Raw genomic sequence first — 16,473 nt, forward strand, 5'->3', positions numbered from 1 at the left:
ATAAAGACTGCTGAGGAGAAAGAATTCTCATGGAGCTACCCTATCACCCCACAGACTGCTTACTAATTATAAAAGGAAAAAGGTACTTTTAAACAGGGAAATACAGAAGACTCTGCCTTAACCAAGTGATCAAACATATTATCACCAATGATAAGCACAAATTCACATCATGTACCCTCTGATGTAATACAATGAGAAAAAATGTAGTATATCTGACAAAAATGATTAATGAACTTAATCATGAACATTCAGGCAAATCCAAATTAAGGAACAATTAATAATGGTGGTGGTGGTGAATGCATGAAAGAAACTGTTCTCAATTAAAGATTTAAAAATGGACATGTTCAGTTCAGTTTAGTCACTCAGTCGTGTCCCACTCTTTGCGACCCCATGAACTGCAGCATGCCAGGCCTCCCTGTCCATCACCAACTCCCGGAGTTTACCCAAATTCGTGTCCACTGACTACCTTACAAAATACAACCAAAATTATAGTGAGATATCATTTCAAAGAGACCAGAATGACTAATTTAAAAAGATTCTCTGGCAGCTCAGTGGTAAAGAATCTGCCTGCCAATGCAGGAGACACGAGCTCAGTCCCTGGTTGAGGAAGACCCCACAAGCTGCGGAACAACTGAGCCCAAGCGTCACAACTATTCAGCCTGTGCTCTGCAGCCTGGGAACCACAACTACTGAAGCCTGCGCGCCCCCGGACCTGTTCTCCTCAACAGGAGGCCACTGCAGGGAGAAGCCTGGACACTGCAACAAAGAGGAGCCCGGCCTGCCAACACCTACAGAAACACCCGTGGAGCAGAGAAGAGCCAGCAGAGTGGAAAACCTACTTAAAAAAAGTGAAAAAGACTAACACGATTAAATGCAGGTGAGGATATGGAGCAACTGGAGCTCCCATGCTGCACTAACAAAAGTGTAAAATGGTACAACCACTTTGGAAACTGGTTGGTAATTTCTTAGAGTTAAACATACGTCTAGGAACTTCTTTAGTCAAGATAGAGTAACAGGGACTGGGTTTACCCTCTTGCTTTAAACGACAACAACAAAATCAAACAAAATACATTAAGCAACAGATTTAACGATCCTGGATATCAGGCAAAGAAGGCAGTGATCTCTGACAGATTACTGTCTTCTTACTGCTTTGAGACTTTCCAGGCAAACCCCTTGAGTTAAACAGATGGAACTGAGTCTTGGGAGATCAAGGCAGCAGCTATGGTTCACAGAACGAGGTACCAGAGAGGAGAGAGCTGTCGAGAAAGAGTGCTGAAGATCTGCAATGCGGCCCGCCTCAAACATTCAGCAGAGCGGTAATCAGCATAGGCATACGAAGAAACTACTGGTGGGGAACCCATCTGAAAGGACTAGAAGAACAGTGCCCAGCATCCCCACAGAGCTCCAACCAGAAGACTAGAAAAATTCACTTACAGGAAAGAAATAAATCCACACATATGTGATCAATTAACTTAAAACAAAGGAGCCAAGAACATACAATGGGGACAGTAACTTCAATAAGTCATGCTGGGAAACATGAACAGCCACCTGAAAAAGGATGAAACTAGACCGTTATCTTATACTATATCCCAAAATCAATTCAAAATGTATTAAAGACCTCAATGTAAGACCTGAAACAATAAAATTGTTAAAACAACACACAGGTGGTAACCTCCTTGACATTGGTCTTGGTGATGATATTTTTGATCTGACACCAAAAACAAAGTCAACAAAAGCAAAAATGAACAAGAACTATTTCAAACTAAAAATCTTCTGCAGAAAAAAAGGAAACAAAATAAAAATGAATAGGCCACCTATGGAATGGGAAAAATACTTAAAAATCAAAGATCTGACAAGGAGTTAAGTGTCCACTGATGGATGAATATAAAGAAAATGTGGTCTACATACACAATAGAATATTATTCAGCCATAAGCTGGAAACCCTGCCATTTGTGACAACATGGATGGACCTTGCGGTTGTTATGCCAAATGAAATGACGATTATATGAGCTCACTTATATGTGGAATCTAAAGCCAAAACAAGACAACAAACTCAGACACAGAAAACAGCCTAGTGGTTGCCAAAGGCCGGAGGTAGGGGAAATGGGTGATGGTGGTCAGAAGGTACAAACTTCTGGTTATAAGATAAGTAAGTACTGAGTGTGTAAGGTACAGGATGATGACTGTACCTAACACAATATTGTATACTGGAGAGTTGCTAAGAGAGTTTTCAACACAAGAAAAACACGTAACTATGTGTGGTGATGGCTGTTAACTTACTACGGTAATCATTTTGCAATGTATACATCTATTAAATCATTATGTTGTATACCAAAAACTAATACAATGTTGTGTATCAATTATGAACAGAAAGTGAAAGTCACTCAGTCTTGTCGGCTCTGAAACCCCATGGACCATAGCCGACCAGGCTCCTCTGTCCATGGGATTTTCCAGGCAAGAAACTGGAGTGGGTAGCCATTCCCTCCTCCCAACCCAGGGATCAAGCATAGGTCTCCTACATTGCAGGCAGACTATCATATAAGCCACCAGGAAAGTCCAATTAAAAACAAACAAACAAACCTGGAAAAATTCATAGTTATGGGGCATTTGGCAGAATATTTAGGAAGACCTTGCCTCAGTGGCAGGAATGATTAGTCCCAGCCATCTAACAAATCATAAAGGTAAAATCTGAAAAGGATCAAACTGTTTCCTGGCAATAACTGCATTGCAGAACAAAGCTCAAGATTTAAAGGAATACAAAATATCCAACAGCCAACAAGCTAAAAATCACAATGTCTCAATGAAAGACTATCAGGCAACAAAGATGCAGGAAAATGTATCTGAAAATTAGAATTATCAATCATTTAGAACTGACCCACTTGTTAGAATTAGCAGACAAGGAAATTAAAGTCATAGCAGTATTCCATATGTTGAAGAGATACAAATGATTTAAAAAAAGAGAGAGACCCAGAGAAGAGGTGGTGTATACATATTAATGAATTAGCCATAAAAACAATGAAATCTTGCCATCTGTGACATAGATGAACCTAAATGGTATGCTTCTAAGTGAAATAAATGAGACAGAGAAAGATAAACACTGTACAATTTCTCTTAATAATGTGGAATATAAAAGACAAAAACAAATGAACAAACACCAGAAAACAGAGTTATAGATACAGAGAACAAACAGGTGGTTGCCAGAGGGAGGATGGTTGGAGGAGGAAAGAAATAGGTGAGACGGATTAAGAACTACAAACTTCCAATTGCAAAATAAGTGGGTCATGTGAAATGTACAGTGTGGAGAATATAGTCAACTTTTAACATTTCTGTACAATAATACAATCTTAGTAGACTTATCACAGTGTGTGTGATAATTATCAAATTATATCTCAATAAACCTGGAAGAAAGAGAGAGACCCAAATTAAACTTCTGAGATGAAAAGCAGCAAGTGAGAGATGAAAAATACCGTGGATGGGATAAATGGCAGATCAGGCACTGCAGAATGAGATTAGTAAACTCAAAAGTATATCAATAGAAACTATCCAAAATGAAACACACAAAGAAAAAATAATCCAAACAAACCCACAGACCCACAAGAGTAAGCTGTAAGGGCAACTTCCAAGTGACACACAAAAAGGGAGGGGAGGAAGAGAATGAAGGTACTTGCTCTTTGCAGAGGACTGAAAAATCATAAAAGTGACGGCCGTAACCAAGCCAGTAGCATACTGTGTGCTGTGCTTAGATTCTGTCCCCCATTTCCCACTAAAAGGAATTAGAGCTTTGTAGATAAATGGCTGACCCCAGGTCTGGGATAGTAAATATACAAAATGAGCCTGCAACATTTTGATGTGCCAAATAATAAAGGAACTGTTAAAAACTTTATGTGACTCTTGACTAAAGTTAAGAATTAAAAAAATAAAAAGAGACATCTAGAGAGACTGGAACACTGACTATATAAAGGGACTAAGAAACTGGTCCCCAATTTTTTTAGGAATAGTAACTATGTTGGGGTTATATTTTAAGAGTCTCTGTCTTTTGGAAATATTTTCTAAAATAATTATGGATGAAATAATATATTTAAGACTGGTCACAAAATTATCAGGAGATACAGAAAAAACAACATTGGTTATGAGCTGATAAATTTGGGAATGAGTAATGGTTCAAACTATTCTATTTCTTTATATATGAAATATACCAAAATAAGATATTTTAGAATACAGATCGCTTAAACAAACGAACCAGAAAAGAGAATTTTAAGTTATTCTCAATTCCTAGCTTTATTATTAACTTTCCTTTGAGAGAAGCATTACAATTTGACAACAATGTTGTTTTAATTTGCAAGTAGTGATATAAAAATGATCAAACATTTAATAGCTTAAAAACAAAAAGAACTGGGTGAAATAGCAAAAGGATATGTGAAAAAAAAAATTTTTGTGGGAGATGGTATAAAGAAAAAAGGGTGAAAATTAATTAAGAGCCACATTTAGAGTACCTTATGAACAAGAAGAGCTAGCAAAAGAGGTAAAAAACACACCAGAGAAAAAGTATCCTAAACACACAGCAGGTCACATAGGTGGCCAAAAACTATACTGACTCATGTTAATATCATGTAAAGATCAGCTGTTCCTTCTTAACCCACTACTCTCCCCTCACCACCCACGGAAGTAGAACCAACCCATTTATACTGAAGTGTGTGACTAACTTTCTAGTTCAGAGTCCTTGTGATACTTCAAAATGAGAAAGGACAGTGCTCCAGAGAAAAAGCAGTATACCCAGATACAAAGAAAATCACAGGTATGTAGCTCCATACAGTTATGCCTGTGTTGTGGAAAGAGGTAGAGGCAGGAGAATGACATAACTCATTACACCTTAACTCAGTGCTCTGCATTTTATCCTTTTTAATCTCTAGAAGCAGCAAATAATGCCGTAACTGAGACAGCTGGGAGACAAGTTGGAGGAAGGGCAGAGAGAAATGGCTAAGGATAAAGGGAGAAATGAGTAAAATAGGAACTCAGTGGACAGAAACTACAGAAAAACCATACGGTGATGTCTGGAAAACATCTCAGAACTTGAAATTCAAAATCTATTAAGATATTTCAATAGTTAAAAAAAAGTCTTCTTGCTTAGGGTCAAAAAAAGGTACTCTGCATTACTAAGGAGATTATACAGACTATTTCTACAGTTTTACTATAATGTTCCCAAATTAAGAGAGAAATTTGGCACAATGACAAACATTACAAGGTCAAGTAATAGGCAAACAGAATCTAACAGCCATCCCAATATCCTATATGGTTTATTTCTTGGTTAGCCTTCCTAATTCTTTGAAAAAATGTGTGCGCACACACACACAGTAAGTCACCTATAAAATGACCACAACAGACATAAATTGATGATTCATACGGCATGATTCTTGTATCTGTATTCCTTAGAGATGGAGGGCAGGGGGATATGATTTACACTTCTCCAAGGAAATAACTGAAAACTAACTTCAGAATAACAGATAAAATCTTCATGTTATCACTTGTTCTCTCTCCTTTCTTATCCCTTCTCCATGTGTTTTGGTTCAAATCTCTTAAACCACAGTCCACATGCTACTATGAAGCCCGATGTAGCCCATTTCTTTAACAAATCACTGGATACGAACAGTGTGCGTTAAGAGAAGCTAAAAGTGCAGGGAAAGTAGAATGATATGTGAAATCTTTCCTTACACAGTTTTAAACACTTTTAAAAACAGTTTTAGACTCCCCAATCCAAGTGAAATTCTTCATCTCTTATTCTGAAAAATTTGATAGGCCTTTACAAGCATAGCTGTTGCAACAATCTTCAATCAGTTCTTTGCATGTCACACTGATATTAACTTATGGGGGAAAAAACCAGCTAACATTCCAACTTTAAAATTCTAAAATTTCAGATCAAAACATAAAACTAGTCATTTTTTATCATTATGACAGAATATGAACAATTACATTTAGATTCTAAGCATAATCTACATGTACAGCCTCTTAAATATTGAGGTGATAAAGTGCACTGAATTCTTATTTAACCTATTATTTCTCAATAATTCCATTAAAATGTGTTAATTGATAAAACAGAAACTTTACTTAGTATTAGTACTACAAGTCTTTCTTCTTAAAGTTTCTTTTGACTTCAGTTTTAATTTGCCTGAAAAAGGAAAAAGTGTAAAACAATAGCTTTAAAAAACACAACATACAAAAGACAGACATGATTCACAATGTGCCAAAAGTTTACAATAAAAAAAACATTTTGATTATAGTTTGTTTTGAGAAAAGAGACCAATGCAAATCTCATTCTTTTCTCTGAAATAAAGTTATTTCATGATTTGTTTTCAAAATAGGTTCTAAAAAGGATACGTGTTCCATTAACTCCTGATATTTTAAAGTCATCTAGTAGTTGAACAACCATTTCTCTGTTTGGATCATTAGGATCTGAATTACGAACCTACAATAGGGAAGACAATATTTTAAAAAAGGGAAAGCACAGAAATAAACCAAATGGTGAGGGAGAGGATACCAGTAGCATATGTAACAAAGGATTACTTCAGAAAAGAGCTTATACAAATCTATAAGGCAAACATAAAATTTTAATAGCTCAAAGAATATAAACCGTTCACAAAAGAAAATACAATCAACAAAGATTGTATTGTATAGTTACTGTTCTAACTATAACATTTTGCTGCTGCTGCTAAGTCACTTCAATCATGCCTGAGTCTGTGTGACCCCACAGACGGCCCCCCACCAGGCTGCCCCATCCCTGGGATTCTCCAGGCAAGAACACTGGAGTGGGTTGCCATTGACTTCTCCAATGCATGAAAGTGAAAAGTGAAGGTGAAGTAGCTCAGTTGTGTCCGACTCTTCGCAACCCCATGGACTGCAGCCCACCAGGCTCCTCCACCCATGGGATTCTCCAGGCAAGAGGACTGGAGTGGGGTGCCACTGCCTTCTCCATAACATTTTGCTGCTACTGCTGCTAAGTCACTTCAGTCATGTCCGACTCTGTGTGACCCCATAGACGGAAGCCCACCAGGCTCCCCTGTCCCAGGGATTCTCCAGGCAAGAACACTGGAGTGGGTTGCCATTTCCTTCTCCAACATTTTGCTACTTACTCCCAAATTAACTGCTAGCTACCAGGCCAGGAGGAATTCAGGAGCTTTTGCATGATGCAAATCAACCATAGCACTAACCACACTGTTTATTCAGCCTTCATTTTTTTCATAGAAAAACCTCTCAGGGAAGGAAGCAGTACCCTGATTTACTTTGGGGCATGAGCCCATCTTGTTACAGACTAGCACATTGAAAGTACTTCCCTGAAGCTCTCTTGGTCTAGCATCCTCACTTTTCTGAGTGAAAAATCTAAGGCTCAGAGGAAATAAAAAGATGCTGCTGCGTCACTTCAGTCGTGTCCGACTCTGTGTGACCCCACAGACAGAAGCCCACCAGGGTCCCCCGTCCCTGGGATTCTCCAGGCAAGATCACTGGAGTGGGTTGCCATTTGCCGGTCATAAAAACTCATGCCTTCTCCCTTGGGATTCAAGCTTCCTCTACCTCACTGACATTTCCTAATTTTTAAGAAAACGGAAAATAAGTTTTTGAAAATATTTACCTAAGTTTCCAGGTAACATAAGGGAATTAATAACTACAGTGCTTATTTTTATATTAAATATTTTTAAAGATTTTAAAACAAAATAGAAGTTATATATATTTATTCATACTCCTTTTAACCATGACAGGAAAGAAAAACATTGTGTTATCTGGCACATAAAACATACTCAATAAATGTTTTTATTTGCAAGGTTTTTTTTCAGTGTGCATGTATAGGCAGAGTTGCCATCACAGCATATTCTACCAGTTCCCTACCAAATACACAGAATGTGTAAATACTGTCTTCTTCTACCTCTTTAAGGATACTGGAACTTTACAGTAAAACCTAGCCATGTCAAAAAGTATATACTTGGTATGTTTTAACTTTAACAAAACTTTATTATTTATAATGCAGCTCACACATACAATCTAATACTTACTGATTTCAGCAACCGGATTTCATCAAGTGCAGTTTCAGTATAATGTTCAGCACTTTTAACTACTTTCATTGCCACGAACTTCTTTCCCCTAAGAAACAAATACAGGCAATTAAGACTAAATGTCTTACCTTTCAGTTAGGAAGCTAAGATTTAACCATAACTGGGACACAGTGACAGAACGACTATTGATTTCATGTTTCCCTGGTACTCAAACACAAACTACTTCTTCTGTGGGATCATCTGCACCTGTTAATAGCACTAACTGGCCAAATTTAACTTGTAAGAAGAAAATGTGTTCCTAGGTAATGTCAGTCATCAAACATTTTTTCTGAGTTAAAATCTACTTTCTGAATGTTCCATGAACCCATGTAAAACCATGAAATGGAGATAAGTAAGGGGGGAAACTTCACCAAATCAGAAGTATTCTGTATACTTATTTAGCAAAACCTAAAAGGTTAAAATCTATAATATTATACTTTCCTCTAAGAAGCCAGAAGAAATACTTGGGTGAAAAACTGCTAAAAATAGTGCATAGATAGCAACTGCTGTCTCATCAAAGATAGAAGATACACTTTAAGGTAAACATCCAATGTTAACTGCCTGTGATTTTTATGTAGAGGTTTTAGACTGTATGGCTGAGCAAATCTGTTATAGAAACAAAACACAAGAAAATAATTTCACACAGGTTCGTCTAGGACACCATCTAAAAATTTAGCTCTATTCCAGTGGGAAAAACTATGAACTAATATACTATACTTTGAGCATCTGTAATAAACGTTTTGAATTTGGGAGTTTCAAGAGCCTTACTGATAATAATTCAATCAATCTTGTGTCTCCTCTAAGGTGCTGCTTCAACAGAGGAAAGTCATTTGCCCAAGAACATAAAGATTATCAACTATAAGATTTTTATTAAGAAATCAGTCTAGAGCTAGACTAAAAGTGGAAAATTAAACACAAACATTTAGGAATCACCTAATCCTCTTGTACTAAAACTTACTGAATATCCCATGATAGCCACACAGTTGAAAAGTGTCCCCAGCCCAACTTTCGGATCACATGATATCTCCCATTGAATAGATCTCCAATTTTCACAAGATGATAACCTCCTGGAAGAAACAACAGCGGAAAATAATCACTTATGTAGAAAAAAAAAACAACTCACATTTATACATCTTCAGCAAATAAAAATGGTTTCTTTTAATACAATCAATTCAACAAAAGAAAATTTTAAATCAAGTCACCAACACAGTATTATTGAGCTCATGTTAACTTGAAAAAAAAAAATTACTTTTCCAAAACACAGCACAACAAAACAGAAACCAGAAGACCAGAAAAGGCTGACAACAGTGGCAGGAATCAAAGGATTTAAACATCTATCTCTGCCTGCTGAGGAGAACCAAGTTCTCCTCGATGGTGATACATTCTAAGATCCAATCCTACCCAAGAATCCTGGAACATTTTGTAAAAGAAACAAAATATATCCAGCAATTTTATGCCACAGTTTTTAAGTATCCGTAATTCTAATATAATGTAGCTTAGCAATCATCACTGAGAAAAGAGTAGTGAAAATGTGTTTTTCAAAAGTCTACATACCAAATCTTATCACTGTTCACTTCTGGAGGACAGTATTATAGATGACTTTTGTTTTCTTTCTGTTTAATATATTTCTGCAATTTTCTAAGGAAAATATGCACTATCATTTTTTAAGGAAAAAAGGAGTAGATACATTTAAACTAAGCTTTAATTAAGTCAAACTCTAATACTAATTCCTATACTTAGAGAAAAGGATGCAACAAGCAGAACGCATTAACACCATTTATGCTGATAGATTAAATATTCAAATGAAAGAGTGTACACATAAATTACATCTTACTTGGTACCTCCTCACAGAAAACCTTACCTTTGCAGTAATCATTGGGATCTTCCTGCTCATCATCATCAGATCCCAGGATCTCCTCTTCCTGCTCTGGCGGGTCACTCTCAGAGTGCGGAGCAGAGCCTCGGGGCTGAGTTTCAGATCTAAAAAATAATACAAACATGTTCATTCCATGTGAGCAGAAGAAAACAGGACCCATGAACAGATAACACAGAATGTTACGCAGTGGCAGTCTAGGAAAACATTACCTATCACTTTACCTCATGTTAGGAAAAGCCTAGTTTTAAAAAGTCAGTACATGATTAAATAAAACCTGGAAAATATATAAAAATACAAAGGGGAAAAATTACTTGAATCTCAATATCCAAACAAAACTGTTGGTAAAACTACTAGATCTTCCTCTAGTAATTTGATGTTATTTTTATAAAAATACATACTTTATAAACAAATTTGTATCCTGCTTTTCCTATTATATTGTTAACTTTCCCCCTTATTCCTACACAATCTCCTAAATCTTACTTCCCTTAGTGGTATCACTATTTATTCTGGTACATTCTGTTCAGCTGGACACCTGTTTCTAATTTTTCAGTACTAAAAATTAAAGCTGTTGAGTATTTTTATTCAATTTTTACTCTGTATTTAGAATTATTCCCCTAAAGTTAAACTACCAGATAAAGATAGAAGCATTTTCCCTGTTTATAAAAATAACACATTAAATATAGGAAATTTGAAAGATAATTATTTTGTCCTAAAACATCTCTACTCTGAACATATTAACATTTTGGATTATTTCTTTCCAGTCTGTGCCCACAATGACTTTTCTGAAAGAGCTGTAATGAATTACATCTCCAGCCACATGTGGGCTCTGAGTATTCAAGTATTACTAAGTTTAAAAAACCTGGTTTATTTGACAGGTTAAAATGTTATTTTATAATGTGCTAAACACTTAAAACTAATTCCTTTCTCTACATGCCATCAATTAGTTATATCAAACCTTCTGAGCACTGAGTAAAAAGGTTCAGGAGGCAGAAAGGCTTGGATTTGCATTCAGGCTCTGACACTTAAAAGCTGCCTGCTTCATAAAGCTTTGAGCAAAGAAAGCAGTGTCCACATCACTCTTTTCAGCAGTTGCAGGAAAAGGAATTTTGATCCCCATTTCCCAGTATTTTATTTGCGTTTTCAAACCTTTTTCATTAGACGGTTTTTTCCAGAAGATTCAATTCAACAGAAAAAAGTTTAATAGCAAAATTAATGGGCTGCTGAGACATAACTACATTGGCAAGCATGACTAGATTTGGATTTTCAGTGGCCATTCCAACCTGCCTCAACTCTTGGTACTTTCTGTCCCTCAGAGGATACAAAAGTAGTTACAAAACTGCATGATTCAATTCTCAGTGAAAGCATGTCTTTGGGAAACTCACCTGGCCTACTTTCCCAAGTGGAAATAATGAGTCTGAATGAACATTTCCAAATTTATTAAGACAGGTTTCTAAAACAAATTCTCTGATTTCAAACTTGTTGTCTTACAATTTTTAAGAACTATAATTGAGAAATTTTTGAAAAGCAGTGAAATATTAAGTTGTGAAAAACAGACATGAAATTCCCACTTTTTTTTTCTCTTGAATGTTCCTTTTCTATAGACTCTTGTATTGTTTCAATGATGTACTCCCTTCTTTTATCTTTAGGATAGATTTATAGTCTCTAAGTTTCCTTTAGATCCTTCTATTATTTTGGCTTTCTCAAACTGCCCATGTTCTGCTAAGCCATGCTTTTACACACGATGTCAATCAATGAACATCAGACAACTGAATAAAAGTCTCTGCCAGAAAAAGACAAAAACCCAAAAAAGAAAGAAAATTTAAGAAAACAGAGACAGTTACTATTAGATAGTGAGGGTAAGATGATAACATGATTAAAGAGCTCCATATCACTGTAACTTTGATTGATGGTTGTTATAACAGTATAAAATTTCTGAAGAAATACTACAGAAAAAATTTCAGCTTATTAACACTGGAAACTAAAAACCAGTCTTCCTAGAACAAAAAGGGAGAGTTCTAAAATAGTTTCAGTCTGTGCTTTAAAACTTATCATACCTATCAATATTTCATGTCACAAGTATATGCTATTTATATTTAGAAGAAAAACCACTGTTATCAGTAGCTTAAAGTTCTCAAAGCATACAAAATTTAACCCAGTACATCTACAAAATCTCCAATTAAAACTGAAATGAACAACAGATCAAAATTTAGTAGCAGTATGCTTCCAAAGAAGTCACAAATTTATAACCCAATTAAAACACCAGTAATATAAGAAATAGGAATACACTTGGCTGTGGTATAGAACAGAATCAAGGCAAAAATTTGGGAAGAACGCAGAAAGGAGTGGAAAAGCTTGACAGTTTTGCTCTCCTTATACTTCCAAGCTTGTTCTGACACAAAGTCTGGAGTGTGAATCAAGAGGTAATAAAAATCAAGTTAGAATGTTTTCTCTGATTTCGAAGGATCCTTTCAACTCAAGATTCCATTTCTGATATAATCATCACTAATCACCCAACAGCAAAACCAAAGTACTAAACAAAAATTTACTGAGTCTTTTGTAGTCAAATACTATATATTCATAATCATCATAAAGAATATGCTATTTATGAATTTTCACTTAAACATTTCATGAATTCATATATTCAAATTAGCCACACAAACTCCCCATTCCTACATTGTCTAAAGAATAAATGATGAAGAAATTCCTGTAGTTCAAAACAAAAAGTAAAACCAAAGAAACTGTTAGGTCCATTCTGACTCACTAAATTGGTTTATAATCTACTAGTGGGTTGGATTTGAAAACTCTTTCCTGGAAGTTACTTTGACTTCTTTGTGTGTGTGTGTGTGTGTGTGTGTGTGTGTGTTAGTAGCTCAGTTGTGTCCAACTCTTTGTGACCCCTTGGACTGTAGCCCACCAGGCTCCTTCGTCCACGGGATCCTCCAGGCAAGAGTACTGGAGTGGGTTGCCATTTCCTTCTCCAGGGGATCTTCCCAACCCAGGTATAGAACCTGGGTTTCCCACATTGCAGGCAAATTCTTTACCATCTGAGCCACCAGAGAAGATATAATTCACATGTCATAAAGTTCACCAATCTAAAGTGTACACTTCACTAAAGTATCTTCAGAGTTGTGCAATCTCATTACAATCTAAATTTAGGACATTTTTATCCCCTTCCCTCCAGAAAACAGCCCAAACCCATCAACAATTACTCACTATTACACTCTTCCCCCAGACTCTGGAAAACACTGGTCTACTTTATGTTTCTATGAATGTGCCTATTCTGCATTTTCAGATATAGAAAATCACATATTATGTGGTCTTTTGTGACTATTTTCACTTAGCATGTTTTCAAGGTTAATCCATGATATAGGGTATTATCAGTACTTCATTAATTTTATGGCTGAATAATATTTCATTATATAGATAGGCCAGACTGTAATTTACCCATTAATCAGTTGATGGACATCTCTACTGTTTCTATTGTTTAGCTACTATGAATCTTGCTGCTATGAATGCCCCAGAAGAAGCATATGCAATCATGTTCACAGCAGCACTGTCTGTAATAACAAAAAGCAGGAAACAACTAAACATCCATCAAGAGGAGAGACAGGTAAGTTATAGTATTTTGATAAAATATATCCAACAGTAAAAATGAAGAAGTTACATCCATCAGCATGAATGAATTACACAAACATAAGATGGAGTGCAAACAGCAAGCTGTAGAATCTATACAATGTATCCCACCTTCAAAGTTTCAGTTCAGTTCAGTTCAGTCGCTCAGTCCTGTCCGACTCTTTGCGACTCCATGAATCACAGCACGCCAGGCCTCCCTGTCCATCACCAACTCCTGGAGTTCACTCAAACTCATGTCCATCGAGTCGGTGATGCCATCCAGCCATCTCATCCTCTAACGTCCCCTTCTCCTCCCACCCCCAACCTTTCCCAGCATCAGAGTCTTTTCCAGTGAGTCAACTCGTCGCATGAGGTGGCCAAAGTATTGCAGTTTCAGCTTTCGCATCAGTCCTTTCAATGAACACCCAAGGTTGATCTCCCTTAGAATGGACTGGTTGGATCTCCTTGCAGTCCAAGGGACTCTCAAGAGTCTTCTCCAACACCACAGTTCAAAAGCATCAATTCTTTGGTGATCAGCTTTCTTCACAGTCCAACTTTCACATCCATACATGACCACGGGAAAAACCATAGCCTTGACTAGACGGACCTTGGTTGGCAAAGTAATGTCTCTGCTTTTTAATATGCTATCTAGGTTGGTCATAACTTTCCTTCCAAGGAGTAAGTGTCTTTTTATTTCATGGCTGCAATCAGCATCTGCAGTGATTTTGGAGCCCCCCAAAATAAAGTCTGACACTGTCTCCACTGTTTTTCCATCTATTTCCAACACACAAAACAGCCAATGTGTAGTTAAAATATAAATAACTGCACAACTGCAACTAGTCAATAAATAATTGCTGGAGTTCTGACACACAGTATGGTAATTATAGACAATAAAATTATATTACAAACATCAACTTGCTAAGAGGCTAGATCTTAACTGTTCCCACCACTGGAAGAAATAATAATTATGAGATATAACAGAAATATTAACACTACAATGTCAATCATAATGTGATATAAATTCATCGAATATGTTGTACACGTTAAACTTATAATACAATATTATATGCCAATCATATCTCAGTTTTTTAAAAACTGAGTAGAAAGAATGAATAAAGTAACAACACAAAAGAAATACAAGACAAATTCAGGATAGCTATTAATTCCACAAGTGAACTACTGATATAGAGATACGATCAAGGAGGAGTACACATGGCATCATGCATGGCAATGAGATGTTCTTAGGCTGAGTAGGAGCTACTACTATTTATTTTTGCTTATAGTTCAAATATTTTATTTAAAAAATATTGGCTCTGATTGCATATGACTCCAACACATAGCTGGCTTAATGACATTTGGCTAAATCATTATCATACATTTGGAAATCTTATTGACTTTACCCATCAAACTACCCCCAAAAGTGCCTTCACACTGCTTGAAGTTAATCATGTTTTTATCACAAAATACAAATGGCGGCAATGGGGAGAGATTCAATTGCATGCCTGATTCATGGGAAAAAAATGTACCCGCAAAAAAATTTTCCATAGTTTATTTTTTATGGAGCATAAAAAATTCAAATAAATGAAAAGTATACAGAGAATTTAAATAACAAACAAGCTTGATATAAGTTGATACATTCATACACATAACTTTATATCCATTAAAAAAAACTGGCATACTATAGAATAAAATGAAAACATCCTGGTAGATTTTGATTTAAAGAGGAAATGAAATATAAAATTTCAAAGTATTTAGATATGAGTGCATTACATGTTAAAATCTATGATATACTCAGTTTTATTAAAAAACAAAACAAAAAAAACCTACATGGATATAACAATCATGTAGATTAAAAAACTGAAGAACCACTCCTAAAAACAACAAGTCCAGACAGCAAGGTCAAGTGCTACTACAGTTTCAATGAAGAGTTAATTGAGTAGTTCTTTTTTAAAATTCTTTTAAAATAAAGTGTACCAGTGTATCTCTAAGAGCTAGAAATGTTCTCCAGTTAATTTGAGAGCACTAGCATAAACCGATATTCAGAGCAGAAACCCTGACAGCCAAAGCAGTCACAAGCAGCTCATCTACAGAATGAGGATACTAGCTGCTGTGAGAATTTGACATTTAATATAATAATTAGCATAATCGTATGTGTGTGTGCTCAGTCGTGTCTAACTCTTTGTGACCCTATGAACTGTAGCTCACCAGGCTCATCTGTCCATGGGCTTTTTCAGGCAAGAATACTGGAGCGGGTTGCCATTTTCTCCTCCAGGGGATCTTCAAGAATCAGGGATCAAACCCATGTCTCCTGCATTGGCAGGTGGATTCTTGATCACTGAGTCACCTTGGACTGTGAAGAAAGCTGAACGCCGAAGAATTCATGGTTTTGAATGTGGTGTGCAAAAGACTCTTGAGAGTCCCTTGGACTGCAAGGAGATCAAACCAGTCCATTCTAAAGGAGATCAATCCTGGGTGCTCATTGGAAGGACTGATGCTAAAGCTGAAACTGCAATACTTTGGCCACCTCATGCAACAAGTTGACTCACTGGAAAAGACTCGGATCCTGGAAGGGATTGGGGGCGGGAGGAGAAGGGGACGACAGAGAATGAGATGGCTGGATGGCATCACCGACTCGTTGGACATGAGTTTGAGTGAACTCCGGGAGATGGTGATGGACAGGGAGGCCTGGCGTGCTGTGATTCATGGGGTAGCAAAGAGTCGGATACGACTGAGCGACTGAACTGAACTGAATGCATTTTAAAGTACAGGTACATATTTAAAGATAACTATGTTGACAAGAGTATGGAGAAACTGGAACCTTTGTGCTTTGCTGCTGAGAATGTAAAAATGGTGCAGGTGCTATGAAAAGCAGTGTGGGTGGTCCTCCCCCCACCCCCGCAGATTAAA

At 36.6% G+C, this 16,473-nt stretch overlaps 1 protein-coding gene across 1 annotated transcript in view; it reads right to left on the reverse strand.

Moving 5' to 3' along the window:
- Nucleotides 1-16,473, reverse strand: part of SRPK1 (SRSF protein kinase 1) — a 69,830-nt gene that overhangs the window by 25,533 nt on the left and 27,824 nt on the right. Inside the window, 4 exon segments of the mRNA XM_055406141.2 lie at nucleotides 6,373-6,460; nucleotides 8,040-8,127; nucleotides 9,037-9,145; nucleotides 9,940-10,058. Coding sequence (XP_055262116.1) covers nucleotides 6,373-6,460; nucleotides 8,040-8,127; nucleotides 9,037-9,145; nucleotides 9,940-10,058 — 404 coding nt within the window.

The sequence above is a fragment of the Moschus berezovskii genome, chromosome 23, assembly GCF_049115385.1.
Source record: "Moschus berezovskii isolate FMDL1 chromosome 23, NW_MosBer_1.0, whole genome shotgun sequence".
NCBI classification, from domain to species: Eukaryota; Metazoa; Chordata; class Mammalia; order Artiodactyla; family Moschidae; genus Moschus; species Moschus berezovskii.